This window comes from Symsagittifera roscoffensis, chromosome 4, assembly GCF_963678635.1.
Source record: "Symsagittifera roscoffensis chromosome 4, txSymRosc1.1, whole genome shotgun sequence".
NCBI lineage: Eukaryota > Metazoa > Xenacoelomorpha > Acoela > Convolutidae > Symsagittifera > Symsagittifera roscoffensis.
Window position 1 is genome coordinate 75,342,247 of NC_087065.1, and position 16,731 is coordinate 75,358,977.

Below are 16,731 nucleotides of genomic sequence, written 5' to 3' on the forward strand. Positions count from 1 at the left end.
CAGCAACTGCAACGACAACAACGATCAGCTACGACAAACTAGCCAAGAAAAATAAAACCACTCTCTCCTCTCTCCCAGAGAAATCTTCTCATCGCCCCACTAGAGCGCCTCTTCAGACGAGTACAAAAAGCCATCAATGACATTAATACGAACTACAACATAGCTGACTCAGAAACCGAGATGAAGAAAATTCTCAGCAATTTCGAAGACGCCACTACGTACCTTGTAGACCACCCGACTGAGCATGCCACTGCGGAGGATCTCATCAACCGCTTCACTTATATACAAGACAAACACGACGACATCATGGATGAATTTAGACAGATGCTACAAGAAAATACAGCAGAGACAACTACACACAGCAGAACACTAATGCCACGACAGTTCAAGCCCCACACACAGCTGATTCAGTGCAACAACAGCCAATACTATATAGGGACTCTAGCCAGACGTCAACAAAATCCAGCAGCAGCCATCAGCTCGGATCATCAGCTCAGCAATCAGCAGAGGACCAAAACTCCTCAGATAGCCAAGATACCCAGCAGCAAGTCCTCCAGACAGGTTTCGAAATAAACAGACCACCTCTTCAACAAACAGAACATGACACCACCAACGCGAGCCTCAGCCTCAACATAGTTAAAGAACAGCAGTTCATCTCAGCAGCAGATTCTCAGACATCAAGTAACGGACAGTCGCAAACAAACTACAGTCTCATGACTAGACCCCCAAAAGTAAAAATTGAGCCTTTCGACGAAAATCCTATGAAATGGAGCATGTGGTTCGGACTCTTCGAAGCAACAATCCACAATCAACCCATCTCGGACGCCGAAAAGATGACTCATCTGCAGACTTTAACGACTGGAAAATCAAATCATGCTATTTCTGGTTACTCCTGCAATAGCACTATGTACAGCGCTGCCCTCCATGAACTACGACGACGATATGGACGACCCGACATCATCATCAATGACTTCATCAACAGAATACCGAGCTTCAAGCAACAGTCAACTCATCGCAGGGATTCGTACATGGAATTTTCCACATTCATCAGTAACATGGTTGAGACGTTGCAGACGCTTGGGTTCAAAGACGATTTGAACTCTACAATATACATACAATTTGCCGTCAGCAAACTGCAACACCATCAGCAGCTTCATGGGACACAGTACATCACCGCCCAGAACATCGACCAGCCTAACCTCATCGCCTTCAACAACTGGATAAAACAGTTTGCATTAGCATGCGATCATTTACCACCAATGCAACCACAGCAAATGACCCTAGTTTTGAGCGATCGACAACAAATAGCGCCAAGACTTCGACACGCCAATTGATCTCGACCATCAACCAACCAGCCTTCACAGAAGACTTCTCAAAACCGGAGTACGAATGCCCGGTCCCCATGTCCCTTCGACGGACAAACTCACCACCCAGCATACTGGAGCAAGTATCAGAATTCAACTTTGGAAGAGAAGAAGAGACTCGTTTCGGAAAAGAAAGTTTGTTACAATTGCCTTGGCCAACATCAAGTGAAAGACTGCCCAATCAAAGCACACATGCAGCAAAAGTAATCAGCAACTCTACACGACGAACAACGAAAACAAAGAACACCAAAGTTTAATCCAAACCAGCGACCGAATCAAGTCAACCATCTTGGCAGCCAAAAGAAGATATCAAGAATCAACAGCTCACTGCTGCTACTGTTACCAGTAACATTACGACACCGCAACATATACCCTAATGTATACGCCTTTTTTGATACAGGAAGTATAAACAGCTAGATATCGCAACCGACAGCAGCATATCTTCAACTGGAGGAAACGAACCATCAGGAACAACTTCTCGTTGGAGGTTTCAGTTCAGTGGATATTACAATTCATTCATTTGGAAATAACACTTTAGCGTTTGAACTAACTAATGTTTTAATCAAAGAGAACCTCAACTTGAATGCAGCAGAGCTCGAAAATTTGAACGAGATCTGCAGCCAATACGACCACCTTAAAGATATATGTTTTCCAGACTTCAACAACAACGACGTAGCCGTCGTGATTGGAACGGACAATGTTGACATCATCAGCCCGATGACCATCATCAAAGGAAATCAAAATGTTCCTCGAGCAGTCCTTACAGCCCTAGGATGGACAATAGCAGGACCGAACAACGACATTGGATACTTCTCACGCCACCAAGCAACATCCACCCCAATACAGATATCAACTGACGACACACAAGTCTCGGATCTTCTCGCTTCATTCTGGTGAATTGAAACATACGCCACATCACCTGAAATAACGATGTCATCGGACGAAAGACACGCCATGCAAACACTCCTGAAAACCATATCATTATACGTTAACCGATATCAACTTTCACTTCTGTGGAAACCAAATGCATATATTCCCAACAACTATAAAGCATCAATTGCTCAAAACAACCGGATAAAAATACAACTTGAAAAGAATTCAGAAAAGTTGGCTCTCTACCAAAATTAAATTGACCAGGATCTCAGCAAGCACTACAAAAGGAAATTAGAGCAAGACGAAATACCTTCGACAGGATGGATTTTACCTGAACATGACGTAATCAACCCAAACAAGTCAGGAAAACTTCGCCGTGTTTCCAATGCCGAATCCAAATCTAAAGGAATTTGTCTGACTGATATGCTTCTCACTGGACCTGACTTGCTCTGCAATTTACTAGGAGTAATAACTCGATTTCGCGAACGAAAGCATCCCATCACTGCCGACATTGAAGGCATGTATATGCATGTTTCTGTTAACCCCGAAAACAGAAAATTTCTTTGTTTCCTCTGGGGAGCGGAATAACCCTAATTTTTTCGTACACTCGATTCAATTTTGGAGCCAAATATTCTCCTACTTCTGCAATTTACGCTTTGAGAACTTTACAATGCTGAAAGCCATTTACAATGCTGAAAGCCATCCCCACATCAAAAACTTGTCTACGAGAACTTCTACATGGACGACGTCTTCAAAGCCATCGATGAAATTGACACCGCAGTGAAAATCATAGAAGACCTTCGACAAGTGCTACAACAAGAAAGCTTCAACCTGACGAAGTGGATCACTACGGATTATAGAATTCTGCAAAAGATACAAGAAGAACATAGATCCATCACCGTAGACGAAATCATGGACCACAAAATCTTCAAGCGAGTTCTCGGAATAAGATGGAGAGTAAGTAATGATACACTCAGTTTCACTACTGACAAATTACACGAACTCGCCTAGAAGAAACCTAAACAACGGAACAAAATTCGCGCAGCTTCTTCAATCTTTGACCCAATTGGAATAGCAGCACCTATTACTATGCGACTACGAATAATCAGCAAGCAATTTGGAGGAGAGGAGTGAAGTGGGACGACCAAATTACACGAGAATTGATACCAGAACTTTCTGAGCTTCTCGACGAGAGAAACTATCTACAGACAGAGGAAATACCTCGACACTATTTTGGATACAGCTACGACAACATCGCTTTTCATGTTTTTTCAGATGACTCCTACAGCGCTCTAGCAGCAGTCGCTTATTTTGTATACAGCAACAGTGTCACTCGGCAAATCAGCAGCACCTTTATTCTAGGAAAGGCTCGAGTGGCTCCTCTAAAACAACACACCAAAACTAAATTGGAACTACAAGCCGCAGTTTTTGGTGCTCGCCTCGCAAAATTCATTCGCAGAGAACAAAGGATTGACACCAGCTCTACGTATATGTGGACCGACAGCACAACAGCGCTTCAATGAATACAGGGATCTGCTAAACGACAACAAACTTTTGTGGCTCACAGAATTGCACAAAGTTTGGAAAGCACTCAAGCGAGTCAATGGAAACATTGCCCAGGACCCCTAAACCCAGCAGACGACGGAACCCGTGGAATACCCCAATTGGAATTCAGTAACAAGTCAAGATGGTTCACCGGACCAAAGTTTAAATGTGAACCAGAATGCAACTGGCCAAAACTACAATTAAATGACGCCAATACGGATACCTTGCAACCCAACGATCGAACTGGACACATGGATGAAATGGCAACAACCCCAGTGCTAGCTTTTCAAGCTTCCGCCGAAAAGACAGTACAAAGTTCCATCGACTACAGCAGATTCTCCTAATTGACAAGAATTCTCCGAACAATCGCATACGTGATGCGTGCCGCCAGGATTTCTAAAGATAAAGGACTACACTCCCGCAACGAAAATCCGATCACCGACCTGACAAGCAACAACATGATTGCCGCAAAGAATTTTATCTTCAAGCAGACGCAACGAGACAGCTTCAACCCAGAGGTCAACGCATTGACGCAAAACAAACCAATCAACACAACTAGCAGACTTCGACATCTGTCACCATTTCTAGACGAAGACGGACTCTTGCGAGCAAGTGGACGCCTCGAGAAATCTCAATTGGACTATTGCTTAAAACACCCAATTATCCTTGATGTAAACCACCCAGCAGCTCACCTCTTTATACGACAAACCCACAAAGACAACCAGCATTTGCCACGCCAGCACTGAAGAATATTCTTCAAAACGAGTATTGGATTCTCTGTGTTTGCGCACACATTGACAAGATCATAAAAAATTGTTACGACTGCCGACGGCAACACGCAACTGGACTACAGCCGGAACTTGCGCCCCTACCCACCTTCAGATTTCCGGAAGATAAACCCTTCCCGTTTCAAAAAACAGAATTACATCTCTTTGGACCGTTTGCTTCGAAAACTGCAGGAACCTACAAAAAACTTGTTATAATGCCTTGCAGAACAATACGAGCCGTACATCTTGAGATGTGCCAGGTCCAATCAGCCGACGCCTTCACCAAAACCTCAAGGCGATTCTTCGCACGCAGAGGACAGCCAGCCAAAATTGTTTCTGACAACGAACAAAGTTCACCACAGCCGAAAAAGAACTCAACAGACACTTCGACGCCGATGTTACACGATAATTCTACGCCAACCATCAGATTGAATGGACCTCCAACTTTGCATGTGCTCCTCATTTCGGAGGCGTATGGGAACGACTCATAAGATCAGTCGAAGACTCGTTTTATGCCATCATAGGAAGCCAGATTCTAACAGACGACATATTCAACACCATTCTTTGCGAAGTTCAACACTTCATGAATGCCAGACCCATCACTACAGTTTCATCATCTCCCGATGATGTTGAAGCCCTCACTGCAAATCATTTTCTTCTTGGCAGAGCATACGCCAGCATGCCACCTCTACAAATTCAACAGCCCTCAAGACTCAGTCGACAATGTAATTTCGCACACAAATCGCAACCCATATTTGGAAACGCTTGTTGAAGGAGTTTATCCTAACACTACTGCCAAGACAACGATGGTCAAAGAAGACGCCGGTTATCAAAATAGGAGAAAATGTCTGAATTCTTCAGGATATGACGCCACGAGGAATCTGGCCATTTAGGTGCTTTTTGGAAAGGTTTTAATTTTTTGGACTTAGTGGCTTTTGCATTTTCTATCTGATAGCTTGCAATGCTGTATCTGTGTGTTATCGCAATTAATGAGATGCTCTGCGTCGTCTTTGTTTTTGAGTTTTTTCACCTTGAAGGGTTTCTGCTAAGGTATTTTCTGCTTTGTTACCGCTTGATAAATTTTCTATCGATGATTTTTTACATTCGATTGTTTTGGCCACGTTCTTTGCAATACTAACCTTATTCATTTCGATAGATCCCCCCTTTTGACAATGCAATATCGAGGCAATCCATCTCAAGCGGCAAAGGTTCGGCAAATATCCGGGGCACAAATAATTTTTACAACAAGAAAATTGAAAACATGCTTTCCATCTCTCAAAAATTCCTTTGATCGTGAACTGAGATCCAAAGTGGCGTATAAGCTTACATGTAGTGATGTAACTCCACCTATGTCGGCCAAACAGTCAGAAACTTAGCCACGAGGGTCGATGAACACCTCAAAGAGGACTCTTCAGTAGGGCAACACTTGTGATAGTGTAATAAGGAGTTAGAGTGTAATATTTTTTTATAATAGGATAGAGGTCATTATTTAAATTTGGAAGTTTTTCAGGGTTAAAGCACGTAAGAGGTTTGTAGTGCGCGTAAACGACCTCTAGTCTATTATAAAATGATTGTATTCACAAGTACCAAAATGATAAATCAGTCCCATTTGTAGCTGTTATATGCCAATTTGACAATTGACAACCTTCTCAGATGGCTTCAACTTTTCACATGTAATCAGGAAAACTCCGGGAAAGAATATGAAAACCAGAACTCAGCAAAAACAAAATTGGGGAAAATGCAAAACAGAATTACCACACATGTGCGACCAACTAATTTATAATCAAATCATTGTTTAAAGCAAGAAAATGCCCAAGTACACCGTTTAAACTAGAAAAATTTATATTTTAGTTTTCTATATGGCACTCAGATAAATTGCCAGAAACCACATCCTTGCTCTACCCCTTGACCAGGCTGGAAGCACAGTTTGTCTTTAGTGCCAACCAAGGAACACGCTCGTTTTGCAGTTGCTTAAGGAAAAAAAATCGGTTTAACAATTCAGAATCCCCATAGCTTAACTTTGGTAAAGGAACGTTAACTTTACGTTTGGTTTATATTATTTTCCGCCTGTTTAAGTATCGGAACGAACTACTATCAAGCATTTGTAACTTTCAATTGCTTATTCTTTTTTTCGTTAACTTAGTTGAAAATTTATTTTTTGCACCATTGTTCTTTTGTTTCGTTCCTTTTAAGTTTGGGTCTAGCTATTTAGGACAACAACTAACAAAGTAGGTCAAAACTTTGACTGGATACGACAACTACAGCAACTGCAACGACAACAACGATCAGCTACGACAAACTAGCCATGAAAAATAAAACCACTCTCTCCTCTCTCCCAGAGAAATCTTCTCATCGCCCCACTAGAGCGCCTCTTCAGACGAGTACAAAAAGCCATCAATGACATTAATACGAACTACAACATAGCTGAATCAGAAACCGAGATGAAGAAAATTCTCAGCAATTTCGAAGACGCCACTACGTACCTTGTAGACCACCCGACTGAGCATGCCACTGCGGAGGATCTCATCAACCGCTTCACTTATATACAAGACAAACACGACGACATCATGGATGAATTTAGACAGATGCTACAAGAAAATACAGCAGAGACAACTACACACAGCAGAACACTAATGCCACGACAGTTCAAGCCCCACACACAGCTGATTCAGTGCAACAACAGCCAATACTATATAGGGACTCTAGCCAGACGTCAACAAAATCCAGCAGCAGCCATCAGCTCGGATCATCAGCTCAGCAAACAGTAGAGGACCAAAACTCCTCAGATAGCCAAGATACCCAGCAGCAAGTCCTCCAGACAGGTTTCGAAATAAACAGACCACCTCTTCAACAAACAGAACATGACACCACCAACGCGAGCCTCAGCCTCAACATAGTTAAAGAACAGCAGTTCATCTCAGCAGCAGATTCTCAGACATCAAGTAACGGACAGTCGCAAACAAACTACAGTCTCATGACTAGACCCCCAAAAGTAAAAATTGAGCCTTTCGACGGAAATCCTATGAAATGGAGCATGTGGTTCGGACTCTTCGAAGCAACAATCCACAATCAACCCATCTCGGACGCCGAAAAGATGACTCATCTGCAGACTTTAACGACTGGAAAATCAAATTATGCTATTTCTGGTTACTCCTGCAATAGCACTATGTACAGCGCTGCCCTCCATGAACTACGACGACGATATGGACGACCCGACATCATCATCAATGACTTCATCAACAGAATACCGAGCTTCAAGCAACAGTCAACTCATCGCAGGGATTCGTACATGGAATTTTCCACATTCATCAGTAACATGGTTGAGACGTTGCAGACGCTTGGGTTCAAAGACGATTTGATCTCTACAATATACATACAATTTGCCGTCAGCAAACTGCAACACCATCAGCAGCTTCAGTGGACACAGTAAATCACCGCCCAGAACATCGACCAGCCTAACCTCATCGCCTTCAACAACTGGATAAAACAGTTTGCATTAGCATGCGATCATTTACCACCAATGCAACCGCAGCAAATGACCCTACTTTTGAGCGATCGACAACAAATAGCGCCAAGACTTCGACACGCCAATTGATCTCGACCATCAACCAACCAGCCTTCACAGAAGACTTCTCAAAACCGGAGTACCAATGCCCGGTCCCCATGTCCCTTCGACGGACAAACTCACCACCCAGCATACTGGAGCAAGTATCAGAATTCAACTTTGGAAGAGAAGAAGAGACTCGTTTCGGAAAAGAAAGTTTGTTACAATTGCCTTGGCCAACATCAAGTGAAAGACTGCCCAATCAAAGCACACATGCAGCAAAAGTAATCAGCAACTCTACACGACGAACAACGAAAACAAAGAACACCAAAGTTTAATCCAAACCAGCGACCGAATCAAGTCAACCATCTTGGCAGCCAAAAGAAGATATCAAGAATCAACAGCTCACTGCTGCTACTGTTACCAGTAACATTACGACACCGCAACATATACCCTAATGTATACGCCTTTTTTGATACAGGAAGTATAAACAGCTAGATATCGCAACCGACAGCAGCATATCTTCAACTGGAGGAAACGAACCATCAGGAACAACTTCTCGTTGGAGGTTTCAGTTCAGTGGATATTACAATTCATTCATTTGGAAATAACACTTTAGCGTTTGAACTAACTAATGTTTTAATCAAAGAGAACCTCAACTTGAATGCAGCAGAGCTCGAAAATTTGAACGAGATCTGCAGCCAATACGACCACCTTAAAGATATATGTTTTCCAGACTTCAACAACAACGACGTAGCCGTCGTGATTGGAACGGACAATGTTGACATCATCAGCCCGATGACCATCATCAAAGGAAATCAAAATGTTCCTCGAGCAGTCCTTACAGCCCTAGGATGGACAATAGCAGGACCGAACAACGACATTGGATACTTCTCACGCCACCAAGCAACATCCACCCCAATACAGATATCAACTGACGACACACAAGTCTCGGATCTTCTCGCTTCATTCTGGTGAATTGAAACCTACGCCACATCACCTGAAATAACGATGAATAACAGCGCTTCAATGAATACAGGGATCTGCTAAACGACAACAAACTTTTGTGGCTCACAGAATTGCACAAAGTTTGGAAAGCACTCAAGCGAGTCAATGGAAACATTGCCCAGGACCCCTAAACCCAGCAGACGACGGAACCCGTGGAATACCCCAATTGGGAATTCAGTAACAAGTCAAGATGGTTCACCGGGCCAAAGTTTAAATGTGAACCAGAATGCAACTGGCCAAAACTACAATTAAATGACGCCAATACGGATACCTTGCAACCCAACGATCGAACTGGACACATGGATGAAATGGCAACAACCCCAGTGCTAGCTTTTCAAGCTTCCGCCGAAAAGACAGTACAAAGTTCCATCGACTACAGCAGATTCTCCTAATTGACAAGAATTCTCCGAACAATCGCATACGTGATGCGTGCCGCCAGGATTTCTAAAGATAAAGGACTACACTCCCGCAACGAAAATCCGATCACCGACCTGACAAGCAACAACATGATTGCCGCAAAGAATTTTATCTTCAAGCAGACGCAACGAGACAGCTTCAACCCAGAGGTCAACGCATTGACGCAAAACAAACCAATCAACACAACTAGCAGACTTCGACATCTGTCACCATTTCTAGACGAAGACGGACTCTTGCGAGCAAGTGGACGCCTCGAGAAGTCTCAATTGGACTATTGCTTAAAACACCCAATTATCCTTGATGGAAACCACCCAGCAGCTCACCTCTTTATACGACAAACCCACAAAGACAACCAGCATTTGCCACGCCAGCACTGAAAAATATTCTTCAAAACGAGTATTGGATTCTCTGTGTTTGCGCACACATTGACAAGATCATAAAAAATTGTTACGACCGCCGACGGCAACACGCAACTGTACTACAACCGGAACTTGCGCCCCTACCCACCTGCAGATTTCCGGAAGATAAACCCTTCAAAACAGGATTACATCTCTTTGGACTGTTTGCTTCGAAAACCGCAGGAACCTACAAAAAACGCTACGGCGTTGTAATGACTTGCATAACAACACGAGCCGTCCGTACATCTTGAGATGTGCAAGGACCAATCAGCCGACGCCATCATCAAAACCTCAAGACGACTCTTCGCACGCAGAGGACAGCCAGCCAAAATTGTTTCTGACACCGGAACAAAGTTCACCGCAGCCGAAAAAGAACTCAGCAGACACTTCGACGCCGATGTTACACGATAATTCTACGCCAACCATCACATTGAATGGACCTCCAACTTTGCATGTGCTCCTCATTTCGGAGGTGTATGGGAACGACTCATAAGATCAGTCGAAGACTCGTTTTATGTCATCATAGGAAGCCAGATTCTAACAGACGACATATTCAACACCATTCTTTGCGAAGTTCAACACTTCATGAATGCAAGACCCATCACTACAGTTTCATCATCTCCCGATAATGTTGAAGCCCTCACCGCAAATCATTTTCTTCTTGGCAGAGCATACGCCAGCATGCCACCTCTACAAATTCAACAACCCTCAAGACTCAGTCGACAATGTAATTTCGCACACAAATCGCAACCCATATTTGGAAACGCTTGTTGAAGGAGTATATCCTAACACTACTGCCAAGACAACGATGGTCAAAGAAGACCCCGCCTATCAAAATAGGAGAAAATGTCTGAATTCTTCAGGATATGACGCCACGAGGAATCTGGCCAATTGGACGGATCACAGAAAACAAACCAACCGATGATGGCCAGACCCGCGTTTACAAGGTCAAAATAAGAGACAAAATTGTGTCAATACCAGCCATTAGACTAGCACCTGTTAGTCCGGTTTATTGCAATCAACCAGCAAACGAAGATTCACGACAACGAGAGCCTCACCCTAAAGCAGCCTTGCGACGGCAACCATAGCCAATAACTTCAACTGACACTTACACGACCGTTAAGCCAGCGTTTTAAGTTTTATAAATAGCAACTACCCCACCACTTTTTTCTTAACTTATTTTGCAACTGCAAAATGAAGTCGAGTGTTATATGCCAATTTGACAATTGACAACCATCTTAGATGACTTCAACTCTTCACATGTAATCAGGAAAACTCCGGGAAAGAAATTGAAAACCAGAACTCAGCAAATAAAAAATTGGGAAAAACGCAAAACTGAATTACTAAACACGTGCAACCAACTAACTTATAATCAAATGAACGTTTAAAGCAAGAAAAAGCTCAATTACACCATGAAAACTAGAAAAGATTACATTTTCGTTTTCTATACTAGCAAAACAAAAACTCAATCGATTTATACCAAAAATGTTTGAGTGACCAAAGACTGCTAAGTCGACTGTTGTAAGCTCTTGATTTATTTTTAGTTTTTTCGGTACACGTTTTTTTTGAGAAAAGTACTAGATGGTAAAAATGTTCTATGTTCGAATCCGTCCAGCACTTGTTTTTTTTAATCGAAAGGGGATTTTTCCGTTTCAAAAACTGTCGTTATTTCTGTTTTTTTTTTCAAATAGCCTATCAAAATAGGAGAAAATGTCTGAATTCTTCAGGATATGACGCCACGAGGAATCTGGCCAATTGGACGGATCACAGAAAACAAACCAACCGATGATGGCCAGACCCGCGTTTACACCGTCAAAATAAGAGACAAAATTGTGTCAATACCAGCCATTAGACTAGCACCTGTTAGTCTGGTTTATTGCAATCAACCAGCAAACGAAGATTCACGACAACGAGAGCCTCACCCTAAAGCAGCCTTGCGACGACAACCATAGGCAATAATTTCAACTGACACTTACACGACCGTTAAGCCAGCGTTTTAAGTTTTATAAATAGCAACTACCCAACCCCTTTTTTCTTAACTTATTTTGCAACTGCAAAATGAGGTCGAGTGTTATATGCCAGTTTGACAATTGACAACCATCTTAGATGACTTCAAATTTTCACATGTAATCAGGAAAACTCCGGGAAAGAAATTGAAAACCAGAACTCAGCAAAAACAAAATTGGCAAAAACGCAAAACTGAATTACTAAACACGTTCAGCCAACTAATTTATAATCAAATCAACGTTTAAAGCAAGAAAAAGCTCAAGTACACCGTGTAAACTAGAAAAGATTAAATTTTCGTTTTCTATAGTAGCAAAACAAAAAATCAATCAATTTATACCAAAAATGTTCGAGTGAACAAAGACTGCTAAGTCGACAGTTGTAAACTCTTGATTTAATTTTAGTTTTTTCGGTACACGTGGTTTTTGAGAAAAGTACTAGATGGTAAATGTCCTATGTTCGAATCCGTCCAGCGCCTGTTTTTTTTTATTCGAAAGGGGATTTTTCCGTTTCAAAAACTGTCGTTATGTCTGTTTTTTTTAATGTTTTTTTTTGGTTTATTTGCCTTGTACCGGATGATTGCTGTGCTGTAAGTATTTTTCTTAGAATTGAAAGAGTTAGGGTATTTTGTAAACTATTCATGTTACTTGTTCCGATCATTGCTATACAAACTATCCTATACAATAGCAACTTAAGTTCTCCCCCATGAAAACCTAACGGCGTACAACTCGTGTCGCCTGATACCTCTGGAAAAAACTCCAGGGGTACGGCCCATTGGTATAAGCGAAGTTCTGAGAAGAATAATTGGCAAAACAATCACCCAAAGTATTAAATCAGACCTTAAAAATCTCGGAAAAAAATTTCCAACTCTGCTTAGGCCAGAAGTGTGGAATCGAATATGCTATACACAGCTTGAGGAACGAGTTTGAAAAACTGAAAACGGACGCCATATTACTTATTCATGCAGAAAATGACTTCACCTCGCTCAAAAGAGAACTTGCTCTAAAAAACGTAGAAATCCTTTGTCCAGCGCTACATCTTGCACTGGCCAACTCATATAATCATCCCTCAAATGTATATCTCAATAGCACGGTCTTGACATCTACCGAAGGCACAACGCAAGGTGATCCTCTAGCTTTGGCTTTGTACGTAATTGGGATAATCCCACTGATTGAGCTCCTGCAAAAACCAAATGTCATTAAAAAAAGGTACGCGGATGAGCGGATGATGGAAGCGCTGCAGGTGATCTTAGGAGTCTCCGCGCAAAACTGGACAACCTGGTTGTGCACGGAAAGGCTTTCGGATACAATCTGAAGCGTTCCAAGTGTTAACTCATAGTAAAAGAAAACCGTCGTGACAGCGCCATAAAATTATTCGAAGGCACAAATATTACAATGGTAGACGGTTTTAGAGTCCTTGGACTGGTTATAGGAATACCATCAGCATGCCATAATTACATGGAAAGCCAAATTGAAAAGACAGCTAACCTAACTGAAAAGCTTTCTAAAAAGCTAAAACATCACCACAAAATGCGTACTCCTGCTACACAAAGGGAGTTCAAAATAAATTAAGCTTTCTAACCAGAACAACTCCGGAAGAATTTAAGAAAATGGATGAAATAGAGAAAAATGTAAGACATCAGCTACTCCCTAGTATTACTGGTGAAAACCATATAACCGATGAAGATCCCAACCTTTTTGCACTACCACTAAGAATGAGAGGACTAGACATCCTCAGTAACACGGACTTATCCAGAAATTATGAGTGGTCACAAGCCCATTGTGTTCCGTTAAAAAACAGTGATCCAGAAATAGCTGAAACGGAACAAACTCTGATAAATAGAAACATCAAAACTGAGAGACAGAACATCACACTGTCAAAAAAGGCTAAAATTATGGAAAAAAGTCTAGCGTCACAGAAAGGAGCGTCGAATTGGCTAAGCGTGCTACCCTTGAAAAGATACAATTTTTCCCTCAACAAATCAGATTTTAAAGATATTACATCTGAGATATGGAAAAGAACCACCAAACACCCCACATACATGCCCATGTGGACAACCGTTCTTACTGACCCACTCTCTACACTGTCCCAAAGGTGGATACACTCGCCTAAGACAATGAAATTCGCGATACCTTTGCGACACTCCTGGACGAAGTACGCCTTGATGTTGAAATAGAGCCGAAGATTCAATCGTTGGAAGGCGAAAGCTTTCACAACAAAAAACCACTACTGAAGATGCCGCTCGACTTGTCATCAGGGCAAATGGAAGCTGGGGAGGCCGAATCAGCCGAAAATTTTTTGATGTAAAATTTTTCAACCCCCATGCTAAATCCTGCCCCAAAGCTATATGACGCCTACAAATATCATGAGAGTGTCAAAACATGAAAATACCAACAAAGAATTCTGGATGTGGAACACAGCAGCTTTGTTGCACTAACTTTTGCGTGTACCAGAGGAGCAGCACCAGGCTCTACAAAAATCATCAAGAAACTAGCGAGAAACTGAACGAATCATACTCGGACACAATAAACTTTATAAGAACAAAAACAAGTTTTGCACTGTTTGAGGAATGCATCCTCTGCCTTAGTGGGTGCAAAAATCTTAAAAATACATCCAACATGTACAATTTTATCTGTTCTTGCAAAAGCCTGCAATGTGTCAAAACATCAATCCGTTTCACACGATGTTAATTCTGAAACGACGAAAGACGTGACAATTAGTTAACACAAGTTACAAATACAATACGTAAAAACAGAGTACATAACAAGGGTCCTTCTAATCGGACATCCCCCCCCCCCAAGTCGTTGGAGGCGCAATAAACGCCTTGCTGGCACGGTGCGCCTTTAACGACTGACGCATACGAGGACCCTGATTTAGGATTTGTGATGAAGGCGCCTGTCGTCCATGCATCGTCACCCCCAAACTTGGGAGGCGGGCGGCGGATCCTCTTTGGTCTGCCTAAAACCGTATCGAGCGCAGGGTTAGCGACTTGGGCTGGTACTGGCGATGCGTCTGGGTGTGATGTGGATGGATCGCTGGCTTTCGGTTCCGGTGATGTGATGTCTGATCTAGCGGGAGGGTTGACGAAGTCAGATGCGGTGCGGGCGGTTCGACCGATTTCGTGCAGTTTGTCCACTGGAGCTGGAGTGGCGGACTCCTCGATCTCCCGCACACCGTGTTTGCTGATGATATTGTGTTGGTTTCTTTGGGGCGCCATATAATCATCGGGTAAGGTACGTGTTTCCAGAGAGGGCGAAGAATCAGTGTCGAGTGGCTCCCGATGTGGAGTTATGGAACGGACTTCTCCTTCTGCGCGGACGGCAAAACGCTGGAATTTCTTCAGGAAGCGGCGGTTGCGTAGATTGAGACGGCGTAAACCGTCAACCCGGGCGGTGTATTGGTCATTGTCACCTATCTGAATAACAATGCTAGTCTTGTCCCACTTATTGGGGTGATTGCCACTTTGGTTCTGAATCCTAACTGAGTCTCCTATAAACAGAGGAGCAAGCTTGCGTGTATTCTTGTCTAGTCTATCAACCTGCTTTGCCAGCCTAGCACAAAGAGCATTTTCCTTCGCTCGCCATGTGTCCTTCCAATGATGATCGTCCGGGCTGGTTTCATCAAAAACTGACACTCTGTTTGCAAAAGGAGGTGGTGCAGGAAAAGAGTCACGAAGAGAGCGACCGAGAAGCACCTGGGCAGGGGACAGGCCGCTGTCACATTCTGGTGTGTTTCGGAGCTGAAGCATGCCACGCATAACGGCATCTGTATTTATGTTTCCGCTTTCGTCCACATTGTCCACAAGAAGACGTTTCATGGCCTTTACCGCAACCTCTGCACGGCCAATGAATACAGGGATCTGCTAAGCGACAACAAATTTTGTGGCTCACAGAATTGCTGAAAGTTTGGAAAGCACTCAAGCGAGTCAATGGAAACATTGCCCAGGACCCCTAAACCCAGCAGACAACGGAACCCGTGGAATACCCCAATTGGGAATTCAGTAACAAGTCAAGATGGTTCACCGGACCAAAGTTTATATGTGAACCAGAATGCAACTGGCCAAAACTACAATTAAATGACGCCAATACGGATACCTTGCAACTCAACGATCGAACTGGACACATGGATGAAATGGCAACAACCCCAGTGCTAGCTTTTCAAGCTTCCACCGAAAAGACAGTACAAAGTTCCATCGACTACAGCAGATTCTCCAAATTGACAAGAATTCTCCGAACAACAGCATACGTGATGCGTGCCGCCAGGATTTCTAAAGATAAAGGACTACACTCCCGCAACAAAAATCCGATCACCGACCTGACAAGCAACAACATGATTGCCGCAAAGAATTTTATCTTCAAGCAGACGCAACGAGACAGCTTCAACCCACAGGTCAACGCATTGATGCAAAACAAACCAATCAACACAACTAGCAGACTTCGACATCTGTCACCATTTCTAGACGAAGACGGACTCTTGCGAGCACGTGGACGCCTCGAGAAATCTCATATGGACTATTGCTTAAAACGCCCAATTATCCTTGATGTAAACCACCCAGCAGCTCACCTCTTTATACGACAAACCCACAAAGGCAACCAGCATTTGCCACGCCAGCACTAAAAAATTTTCTTCAAAACAAGTATTGGATTCTTTGTGTTCGCGCACACATTGACAAGATCATAAAAAACTGTTACGACTGCCGACGGCAACACGCACCTGGACTACAGCCGGAACTTGCGCCTCTACCCGCCTTCAGAATTCCGGAAGATAAACCCTTCCTGTTTCAACAAACAGGGTTACATCTCTTTGGACCG

General features: G+C 42.9%; 2 protein-coding genes across 2 annotated transcripts in view; both read left to right on the forward strand.

Annotated features, from left to right (window-relative positions):
- The window catches only part of LOC134843580 (ruvB-like 2), a 269,223-nt gene that overhangs the window by 195,193 nt on the left and 57,299 nt on the right, over positions 1-16,731 (forward strand). The gene's annotated exons all lie outside the window — the stretch shown is intronic.
- On the forward strand, positions 9,527-9,895 carry LOC134845020 (uncharacterized). The gene has a single exon (XM_063861851.1). The coding sequence runs from the start codon at positions 9,527-9,529 to the stop codon at positions 9,893-9,895; it is 369 nt and encodes a 122-aa protein (XP_063717921.1).